Source organism: Neopsephotus bourkii, unplaced genomic scaffold (genome assembly GCF_033783945.1).
Source record: "Neopsephotus bourkii isolate Nb327-2 ecotype Australia unplaced genomic scaffold, CSIRO-AGI_Nbou_v1 NB_1792, whole genome shotgun sequence".
Lineage (NCBI taxonomy): Eukaryota > Metazoa > Chordata > Aves > Psittaciformes > Psittacidae > Neopsephotus > Neopsephotus bourkii.
Window position 1 is genome coordinate 78,106 of NW_026902266.1, and position 22,417 is coordinate 100,522.

The window sequence follows — 22,417 nt, forward strand, 5'->3', positions numbered from 1 at the left end:
AAACTTCCATTTTGTTACAAGGCTACTGACACATAGGTTTGTACAAAGAGATAGTTAAAATAATTCAAAAACTGGATTACTTCAGAATATTTGTTGTTAGCAAAAGAAATTAATTTCAACTCATACGTTTTCCCATATTGAGCAAGAGTGCTGGAGATACTTACTCAGGTTATTTCAGCATGACAAAAGCTAGAAACAACATTGAGTGGCCTTTGCAAGGAGGATGATTAATTCTATACCATTAAATTCTCTGCCTCAAATCTTGGTGGCAAGTCAGCTACAACTGAAATAGGTAAGGCAGCTCTGATTTACTGCTTTCATCTTAGGTTCCTGAGAAATTCAGCAAACATTAACCTACTGTACTTAATTTATTATTTCCACAGCCCTTTCATTTTTATCATTAAAAATAAAAAATATAGGTTGGAATTCTGATGGTTCATCATGACACAAAATTAACTACATATAGAAAACCAAAAATGGTTAAAAGCTGAACTGCGTATAAAACTTTATGGTTTTGTTTGTTTTTAAAACATTAATAATTCCTTTCTGATTAAGGAAATGAAAAATTATTAGGTAAGGCAAATCTCCCAACATTCACAGCTACAACAGAAACTGAATATCCTCATGCCGCTGCACATGAACAAGAACACAGTAACTAATAAGGACTTAATGTATGGTTATACATTTATAGCTAGAAGGTAAGACCTGACTTACTATCTTTTATTCTTATAAGAAAAAAATAAGGTAAGATACAGGAAAGAGACTTTTAATTTGTTATAGAAAGTGGAAAAAGGTGTGACTTCTAGGAAGGAATACAGAAAGTTTACATTAATGTAACAGTGTGTGTGTTTGTGTACCAATATAAGGGGAAAAAGGAAGGAAGAAAACAGTATTTTCCATATTTTTAACTGTAAAAGTCTACCAAGGAACTGCTTAAAAGCATTTATTTGAAATTTAGACGTTAAGACTTTCTAAGAAAACAAACTAACAACTCTATGCAACAAATTCTAAGTAAATAGGAGTTACAAATACCACATAATGTTCAAGACAAGAAACCAGAGGAATTCTCTAATCTTCCATACAATTTCTAAGTAACCTTCCACTCAGAATGCTGCTCTTTTCCTCCTCTCCACAACCTGCAGTGAATAACACTATCAATGCTCTCAGTAACGTTTTCCATGAAACTGGTTTTCCTCAACAGCCCTCAAAACCCCATTGTGAAAATACCAATTCTCATCTTAATTCATGGAATTATGGCAGGCAATTAAAATGAACTATGTAAATTAAAGAACTTCCGCCTTTTTATTTCTCTGGTAACACCATATTTGCTTGCCTAGAATTTCCTTTTTGCTGAAGTGGGATGAAATAATTCTTTCATCTGAGACCACGTTTGATTTCAGTTTCCTCAATTTCCTTAAGTTAAGAATGAAATAACAGCCATATCAGATTGGCATAGGGATTCACCCAGGCTAATATCCTGCCTCTGGCAGATACTGAAGCAGGTACTCAGAGTTAAGGACCAGGACAAACACATGATCCTTCTTCCCCTGAGTGTTCCTCTGCCTCTGTAGTTCATACAAAATGCTTCCTGCACTGGATGTCATTTCAATGTAATTCTCAATGGAATCTCTCCCAAAAACTTGCTCATTCTCTGCTTAAGCTTTTATAAGCTTTTTAGCTTCCACAAATTGTTGTGGCAAGTGCTCTATAGCCTAACTATATCTAGCACATATTGTTTGTTTTGAAATGGACTCCTGGTATCACTCTGTTCTGCCTATTGGAGAAAGCATAACTGCAATCAACACTGAAATACAGTGACTATTGGCATTAGCTTTTTAATTAGGATTCTTTTGAAGCAAATTTCCTCACTGTCCCCATTTATTGAGCACTGATTTGGTTTGAAGCTAAATTCTGGTGTTTGCAAACTGATTTCCATTAGGAGGAAACTAAACAGGAAGGTCCACAGCAAACACACTCTGCTACTTAACAGGGACAAAAGGACAAAAATAATGCTTAAGCCTTCAGGCAGCCTTGAAGCCCATGAGATGGACCTGTTCACCTCAGATTAAATCTAACTCAAAGCTTACATCTCTACTGTAAACACCCTGGCCTCAGACTCTACTGCTCTGTCTGCTGATCCAATCCTACTGCACCAAATTATTTCATAATGTAGCCATAGGTATTCTACATTACATGCATACATATTAAATAGAGGTCCTTCAAAATTATTTCCCATAAGCTGCATCTGGTATGGAGACACCCTTCTGTCTGTTGTTGGAGTCGTTAGACTTAACCAGCTTTGAAAATGACAGGGAACTATGAAATGTAGAGTTTGCTGTCTGGTCTCACATCTTAATATGCTCTACTATTTGGATTAGTTCATATCCTGAATAAAGTATCAGATCCTGTCCTATGTCAAGCAGACAATCTTAATCAATGTATCTTCTTTGAATATAGATACAAAATCCAGGTTCAATTACGAATTTCTGTGTCTTTCTACAGACAAGAGCTTTGAAAGGAAAACAAGTATTTAAAAAATATGCAGTTCTAGTTTGCTGTAAGAATATTCTTTTACAATAGAGATGGATACAAACCCCGACGACCAGAACCTAGTGTTATTAATCTTTCTATCTAACTCAAAGAATAAGAGAATAAATGGACTATGATACTATGAATTTTCCTTAGAAACCTGAGATATTTCTGGTGATTTCTTTTTACTGAAATGCAAAACCAAGCGTGTGAAGAGTCATCATTTTATAATGATTCCGAGTGAAACAGTACTAAAGTGAAATGTTAACTCCCCTCAACTTATTTCTCCTACATGTTCTACTTGCTGAGGATAGACCAGCATGCCAAACACCATTTCAGAATGACAAATTACCAGAAAATACTTATTTTTAATGGGTCTAATATATGCATAGCAGCTTCCATTTACAACAGAACTGAGACCTCTTCATGGATCAGGCTACTGAAAGAACAAAGGAAAAAAAATATTGAATGATGCCACAGACTGAAAGCTGGAGGTCAGTAACTAACAGAGGCAAGCACAAAAGGGTGAAACTACTTGCCCTAAGAAAGGGAAGACAAAGAAGGGTAGACACAACTGCACAAAAAAATTCTCGCCTCTAGTGAAAATTTTTAATGCTGAGTCTGACTAGATAAATTTTCTGTTATTTCTCTCTGACTTAAATACATGAATTCATGCAAGAAGGATAGTTTACAGAAGCGTACTGATCTAGCTGTACCCGTTACAGCTTTTTATTTTTTCAGTATCTTACTATTTTCAGAATTGAAAGATCTGATGCATAACTTTTTATAACTTTTTGTAGGTTTTCTAAGCATTCTGGAGCAATGACAATCTTCAAAATAATGAGAACACTCAGGCCACTATGAGTTAGGATGAAGACATTTGAACTCTTTGTTTTATATTCCAAGACCGAGTTCATGTGGTTCAAAAACTTATGCTTCACGAACTTTTAGAGACTGGTAAATTATTGGTTTTTCTGTAGGGGAACACCTTAAAACAAGGTTTTTGTTTCCCTGCAGAAGAAAATAGGTCTTTTCTGACTCGTGTCTTCCAATCAGCCACAGTTAAGACAGAATCTAGGATAACACATAGACAAAAAAAAATAAAAATAAAGTCCAACCTGAAAACAAAACAGCCAACCAAAAAACCAAACCAAACCATGCAAAACCAAATCAAAACCCCTGAACTTTAGAGAGCCTGGATGGAGGCTTTTTAAATAATGACAAAAGATTATTATGACATTTTATAGGCTCACAGGAATTCACACTCCTTATTCGTCATGACTAAACCCTCTTAACAAGGCATGCTGAAAGGTAGTCATAAGATGAAACCCATCCTATAAACATACTAGCCCTTTAATCAAGGGTTGAGGAAAAGTATATCCTCCAGAAAGGTTCAGTTGCGCTACCTTTTTCCAAACTGCCATATTCTATGACATTACCATGTAAAGAGAACAAGCTCATCTTATTTTCAAAAGACCTTATTTTCTTGGTCTTTTTAAAGCATAAAGACGTATCAGTATATGATAACAGAGATCCAAATTCTTAGAAATTATTCATTCTGATATACTTGGGTATCAAAAGCTGAATTCAGAAGACTCTATGACTAAGAATATGATATATATATATCTCCATCCTCAAATGCAATTGTCATACAAGGGAAACTTTTTAATAACTCTACTTAATCAAAGACCATGTAGAATGGAAGAAAAAATGTCAAAGGCCTTCTAGGTGGGTAAAAAGCAATATAGATATTCTCTGGTTTTGTATCAGATTCAGGACATGCTTAAGCTACCATGCCATATAGTAGTACAAATCACAGCAGGGTCAACAGCGGGATGAATTTAGCCTTCTTTGGCTTTGCTTTCAATAGATCTGTTAACACTGAATCTTTCTGCATAGACTTAAGTTTTAAGAAATCCTTTAAAAAAACCTACCTGGACTACAGGTAATAATATGGAAAACAAAATTTTCATGGTGGTGCGCATTCTAGCACCTGGCAGTTTTTTGAGCTACAACGAACTATCATGAGCAATCTAATGAAAGTGTTCTTTCCTAATGATTGTCAATTTAGACTAATGGCAGCCAATAGCTATGTAGTACACAGCACTTGCTCTTTTGTCCCCTTTTCCACAGTGGGATGGGGAAAGAACAGGAAGAGCAAAAGTGAGACAAACCTACAAGTCATGATAGACAGCTCAGTAGATGAGGAAAAGGGGAAGAAAAAACAAGCGATGCAGAACAATCACTCACTACCTCCCACAAATCGACTGATGCCCAGCCATTTTTTGAGCAATGCCTACCTCTCCCAAAATCCTTTCCCCTCCTTCATTGTTGAGCATGACATGACAGACATGGCATACTCTTTTGATCTGAGTCAACTATCCAGGTTGTGTCCCTTTCCAACTCTTGACCACCCCTGGTTTACTTGCTGAGGGGACAGAATGAGAAAAAGAGAAAGCCTTGACAATGTGCAAGTGCTGCTCAGCAATAGCCAAAACACTCCTGTGTTATCAATGCTGTTTTAGCCACAGACCCAAAACAACTCCCATACTGGCTGCTATGAAGAATATTAACTCCATCCCAGCTGGACCCAGTGCAACAGCACACAGCTATATAGGAAACTCACTGTAGATGAATACTAAGATTTAGATCAATTGAATCATTTGGGCAGTTTTTATGCATGAAAATCACGTCTATAGGGTTCTTTACTGTCAAAGTGTCCAGACACTTGATTTATCATGTTAAATTATCTGCAGTTTGCAATGCAGTGTGACATTTTATTGTTTCGCTGATGATAGCAAAGCAAATTTCATGTGGCTAACAATTTATACAAATTGTTCACAAGCATCATTTAATCACCAATTTAATATTTTTATTATTAGTGTTATCATACTATCTAGAAAACGATAGAGCCCTGCAGAAAAAGGCCATGAATAGAATACATTGTAAATGTTATAAATTAACACTTTGTGTACTGTAACACATGAAAATTTATTTCATTACCTGACACTATCAGAATCAAACTTTCTTGAAATGTGAATTTCAAAGGAATAGAAATCAAAATAACAGAATCTTTTAAACGAATTAATAAAGTTCAACTGCAAATAAACAAGTATTCATAATAATACACATATCAATGCAAGAAGATGTGAAATCAGAAAACAAATAATTCAATTGGAATACAATGTATTTTGAAAATGGCTTAACTAACAAGAATAAGTTTGGTACTGAGTATGAAAATTGGTGTTTTGGAATTGTTAAAGACACAGAAATTTAATTTCTAATCTACTCTCGTATGCTACTGGGATGAAGTTTTACATTTCATACAGACTGAATACAAATTTAGAACTGTTTTACTTCTTAAAAACACATCTTACAATAAAGCTTATAGCAACAGAGGGTATAGAAGTTCTCATAAATTAGGTACACACAGTAAAAATTAATTTTGTAATTTCAGACATTTATACTTTTCACTCTGATTATTGAATAGGCTTTATCAATAACCTTAAAAGGTTTTAGCAAATTACAAAGTTACAGAAATTCTAGAGGAGGTGTGTACCCTGTTCTAGGCAGAGATATACTCAAGAAAAATAGACCTACCTAGAGCTATACATAAAATCTGAATGTTCTGCTTTTTCTACATGATAATATGAGTTACTTCTAACATAACTCTATGCTTTGAGATATAATATTAAAGTTAGCTCTGTAAAAATAGTTCTTATCACTTAAGAATTGACTTCATATATAAATGTAGCAGAGGAGAATATATACAGTGTAAAACATCATTCATTTTGCTTTTTATTGTATTAATTTCAAATTTTAAAAATGCATACTTAATATGACTGCAAATTATTTCACGGAATACGGAAAATCCCCAAAGCAAACAATCCCACGCCTATCAAGAGATCTTTTTTCCATGGTATCAGTTAAGCAAGATCTGGGAGCAATGGAATCAACAAAACTTGGCCTACTGTGCCAAATAAATATTTTTGAGCAAGTTCCCAGATGGATTCATTAATGTTTAATTAAGAGCTGAGTTCATGATACAGGCTTTTTCTCCTTGGAAGGCCAATAGGGTCACTCTTGTCTATTTAGCCACATATTACTGAGTTTTTAGGAGCTTAGAATCTTAGAATCTCTTAGCTCTGTCACGCTTAGTCAAAATTGGCCAATGCATTAAAAATTATTGGCAGGGGAAAAATCAACAGGCAGTGTGATCACATAAGCCTTGCTTCCTTTACCTCTTCTCTAAATTAGAAAATATCACATTCTTAACATGGGATTTTGCTATGCAATTTTTTTTAGATGGTTTAAAACATGGCACAGACATCTTAAATACTTTCAAAACAATCTTCAGAACACTTGCTGCCATGAGGTCTTAATCATGCTTCCCTTGAAACAGTCCTTACAAGTTTATTTTCCTTTGCAGTGGTACAAATTTATTTCTTTTAAACTAAGAAACCCACATCCAGTGATGAATATGTACAAATGTTTCATTCATACAAAGAACCCCTGTGCAGTCTTGGGAAGCCGCTTAACAAACAAACAAGTTTGCCCACAAGTAATCAGGAATATTAGTTATCAACCTGTATCTTAGGTACTGGGCAAGGCCTAATTAACACAGACCACACAGAAATTCTTTAACGTGATAAAAGATTCAGTATTTTTAGTGTTATCAAAGCATAACAAATTGTAGACATTTATACACACACAGAGGCACAGAACACCAGCAGAACACATTCAAGCAACACATTAGAGAAAGTGTTTATTATCATAGGTAATAAAAAACCTAGGAAATTATGTTTTCTTTTAAAAGTGATAATGCTGTCTATAAATGTGCCAGAAAAAGTGTTGAAGGTCATTTTACCAGAACATTAGAGCTAGCTATAAAGAAAAGAACTTTTATATTTATTTTCATAAAGTCCCATATGTCTTAAGATTATGTTTCTTGGTCTGATGCTTCTACTGTATTCTGTGAGAGTGGACTTGTAAGTTTAAGCTATTTTTTTCAGTTACCTTCTACATAAAAAGGTAATTGTTTCATTAAAATTCAGACTAGAATTAATCTTATTTTCCCATGATCTGGAGTTATTAATTACAAAGCAAGAACTAGCATTACATTTTATAATTTATTCCAATTAAATTATTTGAAACTGCATTCTCTTAAAATGCAGTCAAGCCATTAATCTCCTATTCTTCCACATTTGTGGTTCCAGAGCATAATATTTTTTAAAGCTTATTAATACTTAACCACTATAGAAATATATTCTAGTTTTTTTAATAAACTGTTATAATATTATGGTCTAATTCCAAGATTAATCTTTGAGATGATTAAATGTATCTAAACAGTTTATGGAGCTGAAAAATTCGTTCTCATCCTTTCAAACAGAACAAGATTAAATCCAATCTATTCTGGAAAGCTATCCAGAGTACCTGAAGCTACAATCTCCTGTTGTAAGCAGAAGTAAAAACTTTTAAGAATCAGCAAGTTTTTGTAACAAAAAACCACCAACTTTTTAATAGTTGAATGATTATCAAAACCAATAAGAAGCAGGAGGTCTTGTAAAAAAACTAAAAAGAATATATATATATATATATATAAACAATTTATTAATGGTAAACCAACATCTAATCTGGTGGTTAAATAATGAATTATACAAATATAATTAAACTAATTCCAGAAAAGCTTGTGAAATCTGTGGCCTGAAAACTTTTAGGAGAGAAAAGTCATAGCATTGCCTCCTCCTGTGAAATGATAACAATGATTTATGAAACTACAGTCATTTCTGCTGATTGAGCTCAGTCAATATTGGTTTCACATGATCAGCTAAAGTACAGCAATACGTGATGTGTAGTGGCCCCACATGTTTGAACACACTGGGACATGCTCTTCTAGGTGATCCAAGGGATGGGGGTGGAGGGTTAAAAGTTGCTGCTTTGTTTTCCCTACATTTTCCCCTCATTAAGATACACTCCTCCTGCAAAGCCACTTCTGGTGGTCAGGAGCAAAGTCTCATTGTAAACGCTCAGCAGGATAGTGGCAAAGCTGAGATTAATTCTCCATAGATTTATATATACCTTTCTCACTGTTGACTGCTTGTACTGTTTCAAAGGTGTGTATGTTGCCTTTTTTTACTGCTGGTTACTGACTTTATTCCAGCATATGGTGGTTGGCGCCATGACACAAAGTGAACATTTTATACTAGAATTAAAGTGGATATTTGACAGTTTCTGTCAGAAAGTTCAGAGCAAAGAATTTGTGAGACAAGATTTATTGCATATTTTATATGGGACACATCTGTTTCTTTGCTGCATTTCTGTTTAAATAAAAAACGCAATGAAGGTTCTTTAAGAAACAAAGACTGTCAATAAAAAGCATGAACAGAAAAACTACATTATTGAGAGCGAATTTAATCATTCTGACCTTCTAAAAATGTGCTGCATGGAAGTATGACAGTCACCTTCCCCTTTTTGTTCTGCCGTATAGACAGGATGGGGGAGGAGAATTCCAAGACCAAATTGATTCTCAAGTACACAGCTACCCATATTTATGGGTAAATCAAATAAAAATTAAAATAAAATTAAATCTAAATATTGATATTAAATATTTGCATTTAAAAGCAAGCTGAAATATTAAGGTGGATTTTTGCCTATTTCTTTTTAGCATCTATAACTGCATTTTAGTGATGTGAAATGCGCCAAATAAACACTCCTTGTTTTGAAAATTTTTCTAATAAAACTACAAAATAGCTACAACAAGATAGAAAACTTCTCCACATTTATCTATTGACATCACTGCACCTGATATAGTTTGGTCTCTAAAGTTCAGTATTTTAGTCTTCATCATACCTGAATCAAAACTGAATTTGGAGAACACCTAGCAGTTTAAGAAAATAAAAAAAAAATAAAATAAATTGATGCCTTATCCAAGAGAGAAAATTTATTTCAATAAAACTGAAGTTTTAACCAACAATACTCCTGTTTATAGATTGCTATTCAGCATGAAACCCTAAAATTTGGCTTCAGAAATACGAAGTTTGAGTAGGTAGAATTAAATAAGAAGGAGCAAGTACAATATAAATAAATTATATTGCTAAAAATCACATACATTTTTATGAAAAAGCATATGTGTCTTATTTAACTTCTACTTAAAGAATACACCAATAGAAAAATCACCTCTGTTGGACTACATACATTCCACATAAATAGTTACGATAGATGGTAAATAATATATATATAGTAATAGAGGCTCGATTTCCCAAACAAAAATGTAATAATTTCCGTTACAAAATCACAAATATTTGTCAAATATTTAGATATTATTTTTAACTGAAAGTTCTTCTACAATTTAGACTTGTGCAGGAAAATTTATCCAGTTGCTAGTTTGAAAGGCCTGTGATTTGAAACATAATATAAAGAAGAGGCAAACTTGGACGTGCGATATTTCTCCTTCATGCCACAGATAAAATCCAGGACACTAACTTTAAGAAAGTATTTTGTTAGGATTCTTTTAATCAATAATTTTACAAGAAATATCAAGCTGCATTTAAGCATAAGGCATACATTTTTTCTGAGCTTGATTTTTTTTCTATAAACACATAGAAGACTGTATTTAAAATAAAAAAAGTGTCTCTAAATTTACAAATAAAACCCCTACTGTTCCTCTTATGGGAAAAGGACGACGGGAGAAATAAAGCATGTTTGACATGTTAGGCCATTTAATTTATTCCTAGAAAGCACTCAGATAGTACCACAATGAGAGAAACAAGAGTGTATGCAAAAGAGTAAAAATCTCCTATTAGTGTAATTTAAGACTGGGAAGATAACAAGAGTTATTATTGCACCTACCTGCTCTATTTTGTTTTTTTACTGCTTGATTATTTTCTGTTGAAGTCTATGCTGGGAATACCCAGATTTCCCCTCTACCCCCTAGCAGATGTAAACATTTTTAAATGTTCATGTCGATCCTTATTTAAAGGGAATAAACAAAAATGAGTAGTACGTAATAGGATCAGTGAATGTGAGTGCAGCAGCTAAGCCATGACTGCAGACTTTCTGCTCATAGTCCCTTTGGGCCTTTATTACCTTACTGTTAATGAGGTACCTCCTATCTCTTGGAAATGGCTTTTACTCAACAATAATAATAGTATTTTTGTTAAATAATCATTATTATGTCCATGAAAAAGGCAGAAGAACAGAAACACATGATAACGATCATTTAACTGAAATCCTAAAGTATGGAGGTAATTTGAACTGACCTGTCAGTAGAGGAGTTAAATATAATTGAGTCTTAGTTGAAGTTTTAATGGACTACCATTTTCATTCAAACTTACCTATCAAACCCACAAAAAAATATTTCTGAGGATGGCAATTAACACAAAACTAGATATGTAAACTCATTCTGCTGCAATAACCCAGTTATAATGAGCTTAATTCTTTCTTTTTTTTTTTCCCCATTAGAACAATAAAGTGTTGAATGGACTTAAAAAATTATATTCAGTGTAAAAACAAGAATATACTTTGGAATTTAATGTGTTTGCATCTATAATGGCACAAGAGTCTTTACATCAAATATTTAAAAGGATAAGTTATTTTACAACATTTTTAGAAATGTTATCAAATGTTTGGATTATTTTTTTTTAATTTGAAAAGAAATTTTAATTCTTGAAACAATTTACTTCATTCACTTCAAAACCAAACCAGTGTCAAACTACATTAAAATGAGAAAGGACTGGCACTTAAAAGGCAGTTCCCCTACCATGATTTCAATCTGTCAGCTGTCCTGGGGATTCTCTGCCTAAGAACTACCCAGTTACATGTAAGGAAAGAAGCTCTGATGAGAAAAGCTTAAATAATCTTACAAATAAATATGCCTTATCCAACTCCCATTCAATTCTAAGTCAATGATGGGTCAGGCCCCTTGTGCAAAATTCAAGGTAAGGAAACATATTATAAATATTTACTGATAAACTGTACTGAGAATTCTATAGATAAACATCCCAAATACACTTTTTTTTTTTGAGCATTTTTTCCCTTCAGCATTATACTCTTTAACATTTAAAGTTTTCTGCTTCAACAAAGAAGCTGCACTGTTGTGCCAGTTACCCATGCCTGTCCTTGGGCACTAGGATCCTCTTTGGTACCAAGTTCCGTTTCAGAGATGGTAACATTGTGAAGGGAATTTTCAGATTGCAAGACAATCTCAAGATGAACGACTTTATACACATGCTTTGTACAAATAGTTATATCCTAAAACATACTATAGAGTAGCTGAGAAGAAGTCCTTTGATAAATATTATCTAGATATTTTCAAAATAGCTGACTTGGGAAAAAAGTTTAGATGGCTGAAAAATCCTGCTGCTAAAAAGTTTGAATTGATTTACATGCCATGAAAGAAGTCCTGATCCAATTAATTCCATACATACATCTCTTAAGAGAAATAAAACTACTGATTTCTCCACCTCTGTCAGGGTGTTCACAAAGCAGCAGAACAAAGGTACATTCTTAAATATCTTGCCCTGGCATCTGGAGTGTTTAGGCAGAAAGATATCACAGAATAAGTTGCAGGAGAGGTTGAATGATGACCTGAAGTCAGACCTTCTTGAATTTAGGAGGAGTCTGTCTTTTATCATAGCTGTAATCCTACAACACGGTATGATCCATATGTTTTTACTCTGTCATTTTCCGATTTTGAGAGCCTAGTAGCAACCTGGTGCTTTGTCTTTTAATTAGCTTTGAATTTCTGAGATTTGCCCTATGAACATTGTGATTGTTATTTTTGTTCTCAAAACAGATGAACCCACTACATCCTCTGTTCAACCCAAACTGTTCAACAAATTTGGGTGTCAAATTTATTTATCTTTTTTCTTAGAAAGAATCTTCCTTCTGATGGCTGTTTCCTGTCTGGCCTGCAGGTTTTACCTGTCATCATTGCTTAAAAAAGGCAAATACAGTTTATACCATAACAGAACCCGATCCAGACAGCTCAGATTTCCTGAAATTTTCAGCATGTAGTATTCTTATCAATCATGCTCAAAAGCATTAAAGCAGAATATTCATGTGTTTGCACAAGTACAAAACATAATTGAGAAAAAAGATCAACATACAGAGAAATTCTACAGAAATGCATATCAGATTAAGCATGTTACTGTCATAATCAGTTTGTATTATGATAGCAGTGAAGGGTATTTCTGAAATTAATCCAAAGATTATGGTATGAAATTACAGAGTCCAGGGGACAAGCATTAGGTGAGAGTGACCAGTGTGATGGTAGGTGTTAAAGTCTTTGAGAGCAAGTCTGTTTGGGCCTCTCATCATTCATCAAGTGCATTAATCTCTTCTATCCAATCTTTTCCAATTCTTGACTCTGCTCTTTCTTTGCAGTAATATATTCCATATATTCAAGCACTTGCTCATAGGTGATATAATCTAAAGTAATAAATCAGTATCATCCTGATATCCTGCAAGAAAAGCTTTGCCAGGGATTTAAATTCTATTAGTTCACTGGCTTGGAATATCACAAGAACAAACTCTATGCTAGTGGAATTGAATGCAGTACAAAGAATAATGACACCAGAAGATAAGTAGATAAACAGGAAATCATCCAGCAAATTCATAAAAATATAGTGAAGACGAAGAAAACAGCTGGACTAAAAGAACACCCTACTAGGACCCCTGTGAAAAACCAAAATATGTAACCTATGGTTCTATTTACCTGTAAACCTATTATATGGGCAATGGAAGAAATACAGTGGAATTGAAAAGAAAATAAAGGTTTCAATGAGAATTTAAAGAGAATGCTAAACTCCCAGCAGCTGATAGTGATTATATTAAAGTTATCAGCAATTCTAGGTATAGATTTTATAACTATTGTATACATTTTAATTTTGTATTAAATCACTCATGGTAATTCAGTATAATACAATCAAATTGAAAAGAAGATGGAAGGAACTGTTGCCTCTAAGAGATTCTTTCCTTGTCTTCTAAGAGAGGATGACATTGCATTTTTAATTTGAAGTCCTTCTAAATTATATTCATATTACATTTTTTATGGAATGTAATGCTCCAATTTTTATACTGTCATGATATAGTGGAACTGATTATAGCAACTTGATGTGTATCTGTTTCTCAAATAATCAAATGAAAGTTTCCTAAAATGTCATAGTTTTAATTAACATTGGTTTTCAGGACTTTGATGTTGGTAATTCTTTTGGTAGTGTAAGAGGAAACACTCATTTCAGAGCAAATTCTTGCTCTTTGAATCAGCTCAGTGTCAATACTGCATTAGTTAGAGGCATATGGATACAATCACATTCCAGGACACCTTATTTGGTGTCTTATGGACTTGAGGCTATTGTCTAACTATACAATCTCAGTACCACAGCAATAAGGTTGTGTGTTGCAGATTCATGCCAATTTATGTAAATCGCTCTTTCATCTGTTTAAATACAATGATCTTTGAGTGATGAAAACAGTTGTGACTGTCACAAACAGTTTGAAAGATTAAAGTAATTCTGCTGATGGCATATAAAACAGCGTTCCAGATCTAAATGCAAACTTTGCCTGGGCTGTAATTTCATTGCTGGGAAGGATAAAAAGTTTTATGCAAACATTATCCCTGCAAGGAAGTATGACATATTTTTCATGTTTGACACTGGACATAAATATCCTCCCACACTGTTTAATGTGAGAACCGCATATGTGTGACAGAGATAATAAAACATCTCAGTGAAAACAAATGAAGGGGAAAAAAGAGTTATGATAAGTAGAACAAAAAAATAAAGCTTTGATGTGAAAAGTCTTCATATTTGTACAGTTTATTCACAAAAGGAAGAATCAGGATTTGATATGCAGACTGGATAGTCCCAGAATCTCCAAGATTGTCTGATATAGAACTGGTTATCTTTACAGAAATGTGATTTTTGGTTGATAGAATCAGCTTCATAATTGCAGGTAAAAAAAAAAATCAGGAAAACTGTAAGATCATTGTAAGTTCTATTGCTTTTCTGCTGCTGTTTACATACCATATTTTAACAAGCAGCTGTTACTGAAATGTGATGCTCTTAAAAATTATTCTTTATTTTCCTGCTTCACTTATTCAGCATTATAATGTTCAAGAGCTTTACAAATATAATAGAACACAAGTATCATAATCCAATATGTAGTTTAAGGTAGAGGAGTACACTAGTGGGAAGACAAGTATGTGCCATAATTTCAATATATCGTTTCAGAATATTTTTCTTTCTTTCTGTTAAATTCTTTTTGGGGAGACAAGTTGTTTATTGCACACAAATTGCACAAAAGTAAAAATTTACATTATTTCTTAAGGATTTTTTGTATTTTGGGAAGTCATTACAGGCAAGCTTTACCAAAGTACTATGAATAAGGAATTAAAACATAGTCCTTATATCTGTTTTAAACCGAGCAATATACTGTTGTCAGACTACTAAAGGAACTAAGTGTCAATGTGTATTTCTTGATAATCTTTGTCAATATTAAAATTTATAAAGGCATATCCTGTTAACAGGAAGAGAAATATAAGAAGTATTATTGTATTCTGAAAATGGTACTGACAGTAGTGTCTTGGAATATTCTTGACTTCTGATTCACTACTATTAAATGAGATTAGCATCCTGCTTTGATTGAAAAGTGGTAGAGATTTGAGTTGGAAAAAACTTTTTTGCTGTAATATAAGAAATTATATTATCATCCTCCTATACTCAAAAAACATACAGGGCTATAAACTAGGTAAAGAAGGTTGTTTTCCCTGGGTTCATACAACAGGTGCTATTAGACAAAGAGAATGAATTACCATGCATGAGTATATATAGGCCAAGAACAGCATTTTACATGGCATATTTATGTACTCAGGAACAAGTAGGAAATAATCAACAAGAAACTGGAAGTCTGACAGCTGAAATATGCTAGAGTAGAGTTGAAGAGAAGTTAGTGCATAAATTTCTTACATGAAAGTGATTATAAGATGGTATTTTATGTATTGTTGACAAATAAAATAGAAACAAGTAAAGCCTGATGAAAATTAGTTTAAGATAGCAACAAGTAATGTTATAATAAAATTATCTGAGTAGGAATATTAGGAATTAAAACCAACAATAATAAAAATATCTTCCTGGATGCTAGTTTGAAATCAAGATCTAAATGATTTATTACTTCATTTGGTTATAATTAGTCAAAATTATTTCAACAAGGTTTCACTTAGAACTGTGATCTAAAACCAGTGATTCCTAATAAAGAATCAGTATTTCACCTTTTTTACTGCTGAACAAGTTTGTAAGAAAATACAGAATTTCAGTATCCAATGAGAATTTATTACTTAAAGAGAATAAATTATTTTCCTGGAAATATAGCTATGAAGGCAGAACTGATAAAGATGCATGAAAGCATGAAGACATGGATGATAAAGGAAATAATTCTTTATGCAATTGCAGTAACCTACATCAAACAAATTAATGTGAAACTGCTTCAAACATTTGAAAATGCCAGGACCATGCCCTATGCTCTTTAGGTAGACAGGTATGTCATGGAATGCTACCAGTCCCCCTTTTTGTCCTCCCTATTTTCATGTCAGAGAAAGCAGAAATTTCATTCAGAGTTTCTAGCTAGTACACTCAGATAATTTTTTTATTATTATTATATTTCTTAATTTCTTGGTGTAATTCCCCCAAGAATAATACAAAACAGAGAGTAGTTAGAATGCAAGTGAAGGTGGCTATCCTTAATCACAGAATTACAGAACGTAATTATATAATTCTTTGGATCCTTGGGACCTTAGAGATCATCTAGTTCCAACCCCACTACCATGGGCAGGGTCACCTTCCGCTAGAGCAGGTTGCTCAAAGTCCCATCCAACCTGGCCTTGAACACTGTCAGAAGCCACATCTTGGGGCAACAGGTTCCAGTATCTCACCACCCTCACAGTAAAGAATTTCTTCCTAATATCTAATCTAAAATTACCATCCTTCAGTTTAATGCCATTTCCCCCATGTCCTATCCCTACATGCCCTTGTTAAAAGTCCCTCCCCAGCTTTCTTGTAGGCTCACTTTAGATACTGGAAGGCTGCTCTAAGGTATCCTTCGAGCTGTCTCTTCTCTAGGCTGAACAAACCCAACTCTCTCAGCCTGTCTTCATAGAAGAGGTGTTCCAGCTCTCTCACCATCTTCATGGCTTTTCTAATAGAATTTAGCTCATATTTTCTTTCCCACTGTACTACATCAATAATCCTCTACGGTGCATTCCAACAGGCAAATGAGTAAATGTGGATCAATGCTCCTATTCTGCATCAGAAATACTTTTAAAAGCACAATAGATACATTCCCAGGTAGCTACTGCAGCCTGGCTAGAATTATTAAGAAGAAATCAGCCAGCAGTAAAAATCAGATTTACTGACATTTTCCATGAGGTTGCTAGCCTTGTCTGAAAAATGCATTACCTCCTGACATAATACTGTGGAGAGTAGCTTGGCCTATAACTGTTTTTCTGTTGTACAGTTCCATAACTGCACAGTTGCAATATAGGACATACAGCAGTTGTAGCGAAGAATGAACTTAATGAACAATGTTTCCTAAATGCTAGGCTAGAATTCTAAACACAGGACAATTTCTTTTACTATAGGATTAACCTCAACAGATGTACTCCATTTGACAAATCCCTCCCTCTCCATCTTCCTGTTACCTTGGACACTTCAGTGTCCCATGTGCCTTTCCCAAATAGCTTTGTTTTCCACCATTAATGATTTTCAAAAACTGTTCTGTCTTGACATCAGACTACTTGCTTCCAAGAATCTGCTGTAAACTGAACAAACTCCTTTAGTAGCAAAGTCTTCACTATCAAGATACTTTAGTCTTAGAGAAATGAAGAGGGGCAGCCATGCTTTTCCTATGCTCAATGCTACAAAGCAGGAAGACTTTTTCATTTGCACATTCTAGTATATAAGGAAGGAAACTGAGCCCAGATTAAGGTTTTTTACATACTTTCTGACCCGGAACCAGTGTGTGAGATAGCTTCATATCAAAAGAGGACTTTTCTTCTAAGCAATTCTGAGCAAGAATTTAATAAATTAAGGACCATTCCAAACCAACTATTAATTTCATGATTTCAAAGTTCGTTTTGCATACCATGGCAGTTTAAATGGAAAACTTTATGAATATAGTTCTGAAAAAAATATAAATCCAAATCGTACAGTAAGTCCACTGGAAATACAGTGAATGTATATTAATTTATAGTAATTCTTAGGTCTCCATATTATAGTAAAACTAATAAAATTTGTTAAAAACAACATCATTAAAGCTACTAAAGACTATTGCTACTTTGAGGATAATCAAAGCCCCTTTCAAAAGGCATGGGTGTATCAAATACAGCTAATGAAGTATTAACACAATTTACACATGATGTCTTTCATGTGGGAATCACAGAATACTTGACAAAGATTATCTTTCATTACAAAAAACGGCAAGAATCATTATTTAACATTTTGTTTAGCTACTTGACATGTGATGCTAGAATAGTGAAGTGCTCTCTGAAATAGATTAACCAACTATACTAGTATCACATGTCAAGTAGCTAAACTGGGAATAGAACCTAAGGGTTCTGGCACCTTATTCCCTGTTGAAGGCACTAGGCTACATTACATCCAGTTACACAAAACAGCACTGACATCAGCAGAAGTACAGTTTATCCCCTCTAGCATTTTAAAATGTCAGTCTCCATAACACTCTCTCAGTGTTTTTTGTTACAACACAGCAAGTATTATATTTAATTGGTATTAATTGTAATTAGGAAATGTAAACAGTTCAGTTTAAGCAAATCAAGATAGGTTTTTTTATCCCACTATTTCCAACTTCGCGTCAACTAGAAATGATGGGAAAAAGTGTGTGTGAGAAAAACCTGAATATCTATGAGTTCCAGCACTATTTTCAAGCCAGAAGTTTCAGAAAAGCATCTGAGCTTTGGATACTTGCTGTGAGCTGGCAGAAAGATAACAGACATTTTTTTCTTACATTTGCTTAAAACAGCCACAACTCTTTTTTTAAACAAATAAAACTGAAAGCAGATGCTTAACGGATGCTCAGTATTATCAGTTAACTCCTAATTTCAGAGAAGCATCTGAGTTTGCAGACACTTATCTAAACTGAATCTTGGAGCCTGACATTTGTCCAGTGCCTATTCTAGTACCATAAAACAAGATGGGTTTCTGTGCTATTTTTCCTTGTCTTCAGGGTAGAATTCTATGATTTTCGTTGTAATGCCACAGAAACTACCACCCACCAGGTACTGTGTTGCCTTTGGATATGGAGGGGCTGTAGTGATACACACTTGTTACTCCTTCTACTGCTTTTAGCTGGTGTGGAGTTCAACCTTCTTCAGAGCAGCTCTTCACAGCACACATGTGTACTGCGTTTCTGATCAAACCAGTATTGGTAACACACCACACTCATTTAGTTATCCCTGACCAGTGCTTGCAGATCATCAAGGTCTTCTCTATTTCTAACACTGACCCCCTACAGCAGGCTGTAGGTTCAGAAGAAGCTGGGAGGGTCCACAGGTGAGACAGCTGGCCAAACTGACCAAAGGGATAACCCACACCATATGACATCATGCTCAGCAATAAATCTGGGGTAAGAAGGAGGAAGCAGGGGAGGATCAGAGTTATGGTGTTTGTCTCCCCAAGTAGTGGTTATGCATGCTGAAGTCCTGCTTTCCTGGAGATGGTTGAACGCCTGCCTACTGATGGGAAGTAGTGAATGAATTCCTTGTTTTGCTTTGCTTGCACATGCAGCTTTTGCTTTTGTTACTAAATTGTCTTTATCTCAAACCATGAGTTTTCCCTCTGTTACCCTTCTGACCCTCTTTTCCAGCCAACTAATAGGGAGTGAGTGAGCAGTTATGTGGTGCTTAGCTGCCTACCAGACTAACCACAATGGTCCCCAAAAGATCTGGGGTGTAATAACAGAATCTGTCATACGGTCGTAGAAGACACCATTTGGTTAGGGTCTTGGCAAGACCTAGGCAAAACTGAATTATGGTCCAAATTTATACATGGGTCTATGATTCTGACTTCTCTGACTCACTAGTAGTGTGGAATTAATACAGTTTCTTTCTAGCTGCTCTAACAGGGTAATTCATGCAGTACAATAAATCAGTCCATACAAGTTACAGTTACACTGATCTGCTATAATAATTTGGCAAGCAAGATTAAGAAGCATGCTGGAGATATAATGGTCTTGTAGAAATACATATATTACTATCTCAATCTTATTGTTATTGTCAGTCTGTAAGTGATAATTTCCAATTAGATAAATTGGAAAGGCAATACAGCTGTCCTGCAGTGACATTAAGATTTCCATTACGATTTCTTGTTTTACAAGTTCTGTGGCAAGAAATTTTCATCTTTAATACTGTCTAAATACATTTGCAACTAAAAGAAAAAAATATATCAAATAAATATATCCATTGAGCTCCATAGCCTGGGAGAAGGGTGAAGGAGAATATTACTTTCTTTAACAGTACAATAGTCTGCTACTTTTAAAATATCTTTTCACTTATCAAAGTATTTAATAAGATAGTCTCATGAAATAAAGTCATTAAAAAGACATTAGGACAATCTTTATAAAAAAGGATTAAGCTAATTCATAAATTATTACAATAATCTGAATGAAGTAAACATTCTGCTTGGATTAGTAGATTCGAATAGTTCATTTGACTTCTCAAACAGTAAATTGCTAAACTGCTTACAATTTCTATGAGAAATACTAGTCCTTTGGCAATACCTCATTCTTAACAATTCCTAATATAGTCATCAGAAATGTATCACTTTGTTTTCCCAAATAGTCTGTACTACTACAACCTGGAGGGGGAAAATATAATCTATTCTCTTATGTGTTTTGCACAGCTCTGGAGATGATGGTGGTGGTGGCATAAACAGGTGACTGGGAACACAGTCTGGGAAAGAGGAGAGAGCAGGACTGTTCTTTTCAACAACAGCAAGGTGTGTTTACTGTTTTGAACTGATATCAAAATGTACTTGGCTCTCACCCCTGTTGTCTCCAGACTCTACCCTGGCAAATCACTTCCCTATGCCTATTTCTGTCTCACACAAGGTAAAACCATTAGATATGAATTTGTCAGTTCATAAAACTGTACTATCAATAAAAGATGCCACTACTTCATGTAGAACAAAGCAGAAAACAATCAGTAGGAAATTGGTGAGATCAAGGGAACAAATATCCTTGACAAGTGATGTCCAAGATCCATGTAACCATTATTCTTACATACACTAGGCATGTCAGGAACATAATCCATAGGAATTTTCACAGGCAACAGATATTTAATGCAGCTTACATTATTTATAAATTTGCAAACTACCACACTACATACTACACTATATACCAATTTTATTTTTGTATTAAGATGTGATTACCTTTCTGGAAGAATTCCTCTAGTTTCCCCTTGAAGGGCTGGAGATGTTCTTCAGAAGACTCTCGGCAAACTAACTTCATCTGCTTTTCAGAGGCTACAAAAAGAAGTTGAGATGAGTCTATGACATTAGTGGCATATTTCATCTACCCGAAGTAGATGTCGACACTGTAGAAGCCTACATCTAGATTAGTCACCTAGACTTACATTAGAGGAAATGGAAATATATAAGCACTAAGGAATCTAGCAATTACATTAAAAAACCCCCACCAATACTAGTCTAGCATACCAGATAGAAAATTATATATATGTTTAAAGAGTGGAATTTGCCTTTAGTAACAATTTTGTTCTAAAACTCCACCTGTGTGCTGAGAGCTGACAGGAACACAGCCTGCCTCACACAAATTCTAGATCGTATTTAAAGACTGAAACTTAGTTTCTGCACTGAGTGAAGGATGTCTTGTATCTGGATGGACTAATCAATCAATGCCAATCCCATAATCAACCATTTTTCCTAACACAGATGCAGGAATTCAGCTTTACTTAAGTATTCAAATTCTAAGCCATGATATGAAACAGTAGAAGACTGTAAGAAAATTAACTTACATCTATCTGCATTTTGTTTAGTATTTTTCTGTTATTTTAAGACCAGATGTCATGCCAACTTCTAAAAGCTCCTGGTTACCTACCAAAACATTTTAACATTCTAGAACTTATAGTAAACTTTATAGATTCCAGCATCCACATTAATGGTGAAACGTGAATGTAACAAATCAAAAGGCAGTTACCTTCCATTTAGTAACTGAATTTATACTATAAGATTTTTTTTTTTTTTTCACCACAACTTTTCATTCCCAAGCAGCTAAATTTAGATGGAAATTTATTTTGGAGTTAAACCCAAGTTACAGTTTGGCCTCATGAAACATATTCACACCAAATTGCCTCCATCACCATATAGTTCAACTCACTGCAGTAAAAACTAATGCAAAACTGTGGAAACAGAACTTTAGAATTTGTAATTCAAATGTCGTGTTAACATAAGTTCACAGTGCAGTGAAAAAAGTCAATGGAAGGTTGAAAAAAGATGCATACATTTTATTGCATAACTAGTAGTGTACCTACAATGCTACTGGACCAGCAGGACTTAGAAAAAAGTCTGCTTTTCAATTAATTGAGATCATTTGCACAGTCGTTGTTATAGAAAAATTTTGAAAGATACCTGTTTACATCTATGTGTATATTTTAATGTAGCATCCCTCCACAGTTCATGCAGGTTGTGGACTATGAGTTACAAAACTTACGTAAAACGCACTAGGCTACAAGTCTATCTTTAATCTCTAGTTTTGCCACCTGGAGCATAAGACAGACCTTTGAAAATGTTCAGAGTAAAGTTGATGTGTATTTGTTTTTATGCCAGATAGTAGTCAGAATGTAGCGTTAATTTAAACATAGCAC

The 22,417-nt window shown here is 34.3% G+C and overlaps 1 protein-coding gene across 6 annotated transcripts in view; it reads right to left on the minus strand.

Annotated features, from left to right (window-relative positions):
- The window catches only part of FMN1 (formin 1), a 188,425-nt gene that overhangs the window by 14,023 nt on the left and 151,985 nt on the right, over positions 1-22,417 (minus strand). For all 6 annotated transcript variants that reach the window (XM_061342549.1, XM_061342548.1, XM_061342547.1 and 3 more), the window contains one exon: positions 20,967-21,059. In XM_061342549.1, coding sequence (XP_061198533.1) covers positions 20,967-21,059 — 93 coding nt within the window. The remainder of the gene's footprint in view (positions 1-20,966; positions 21,060-22,417) is intronic.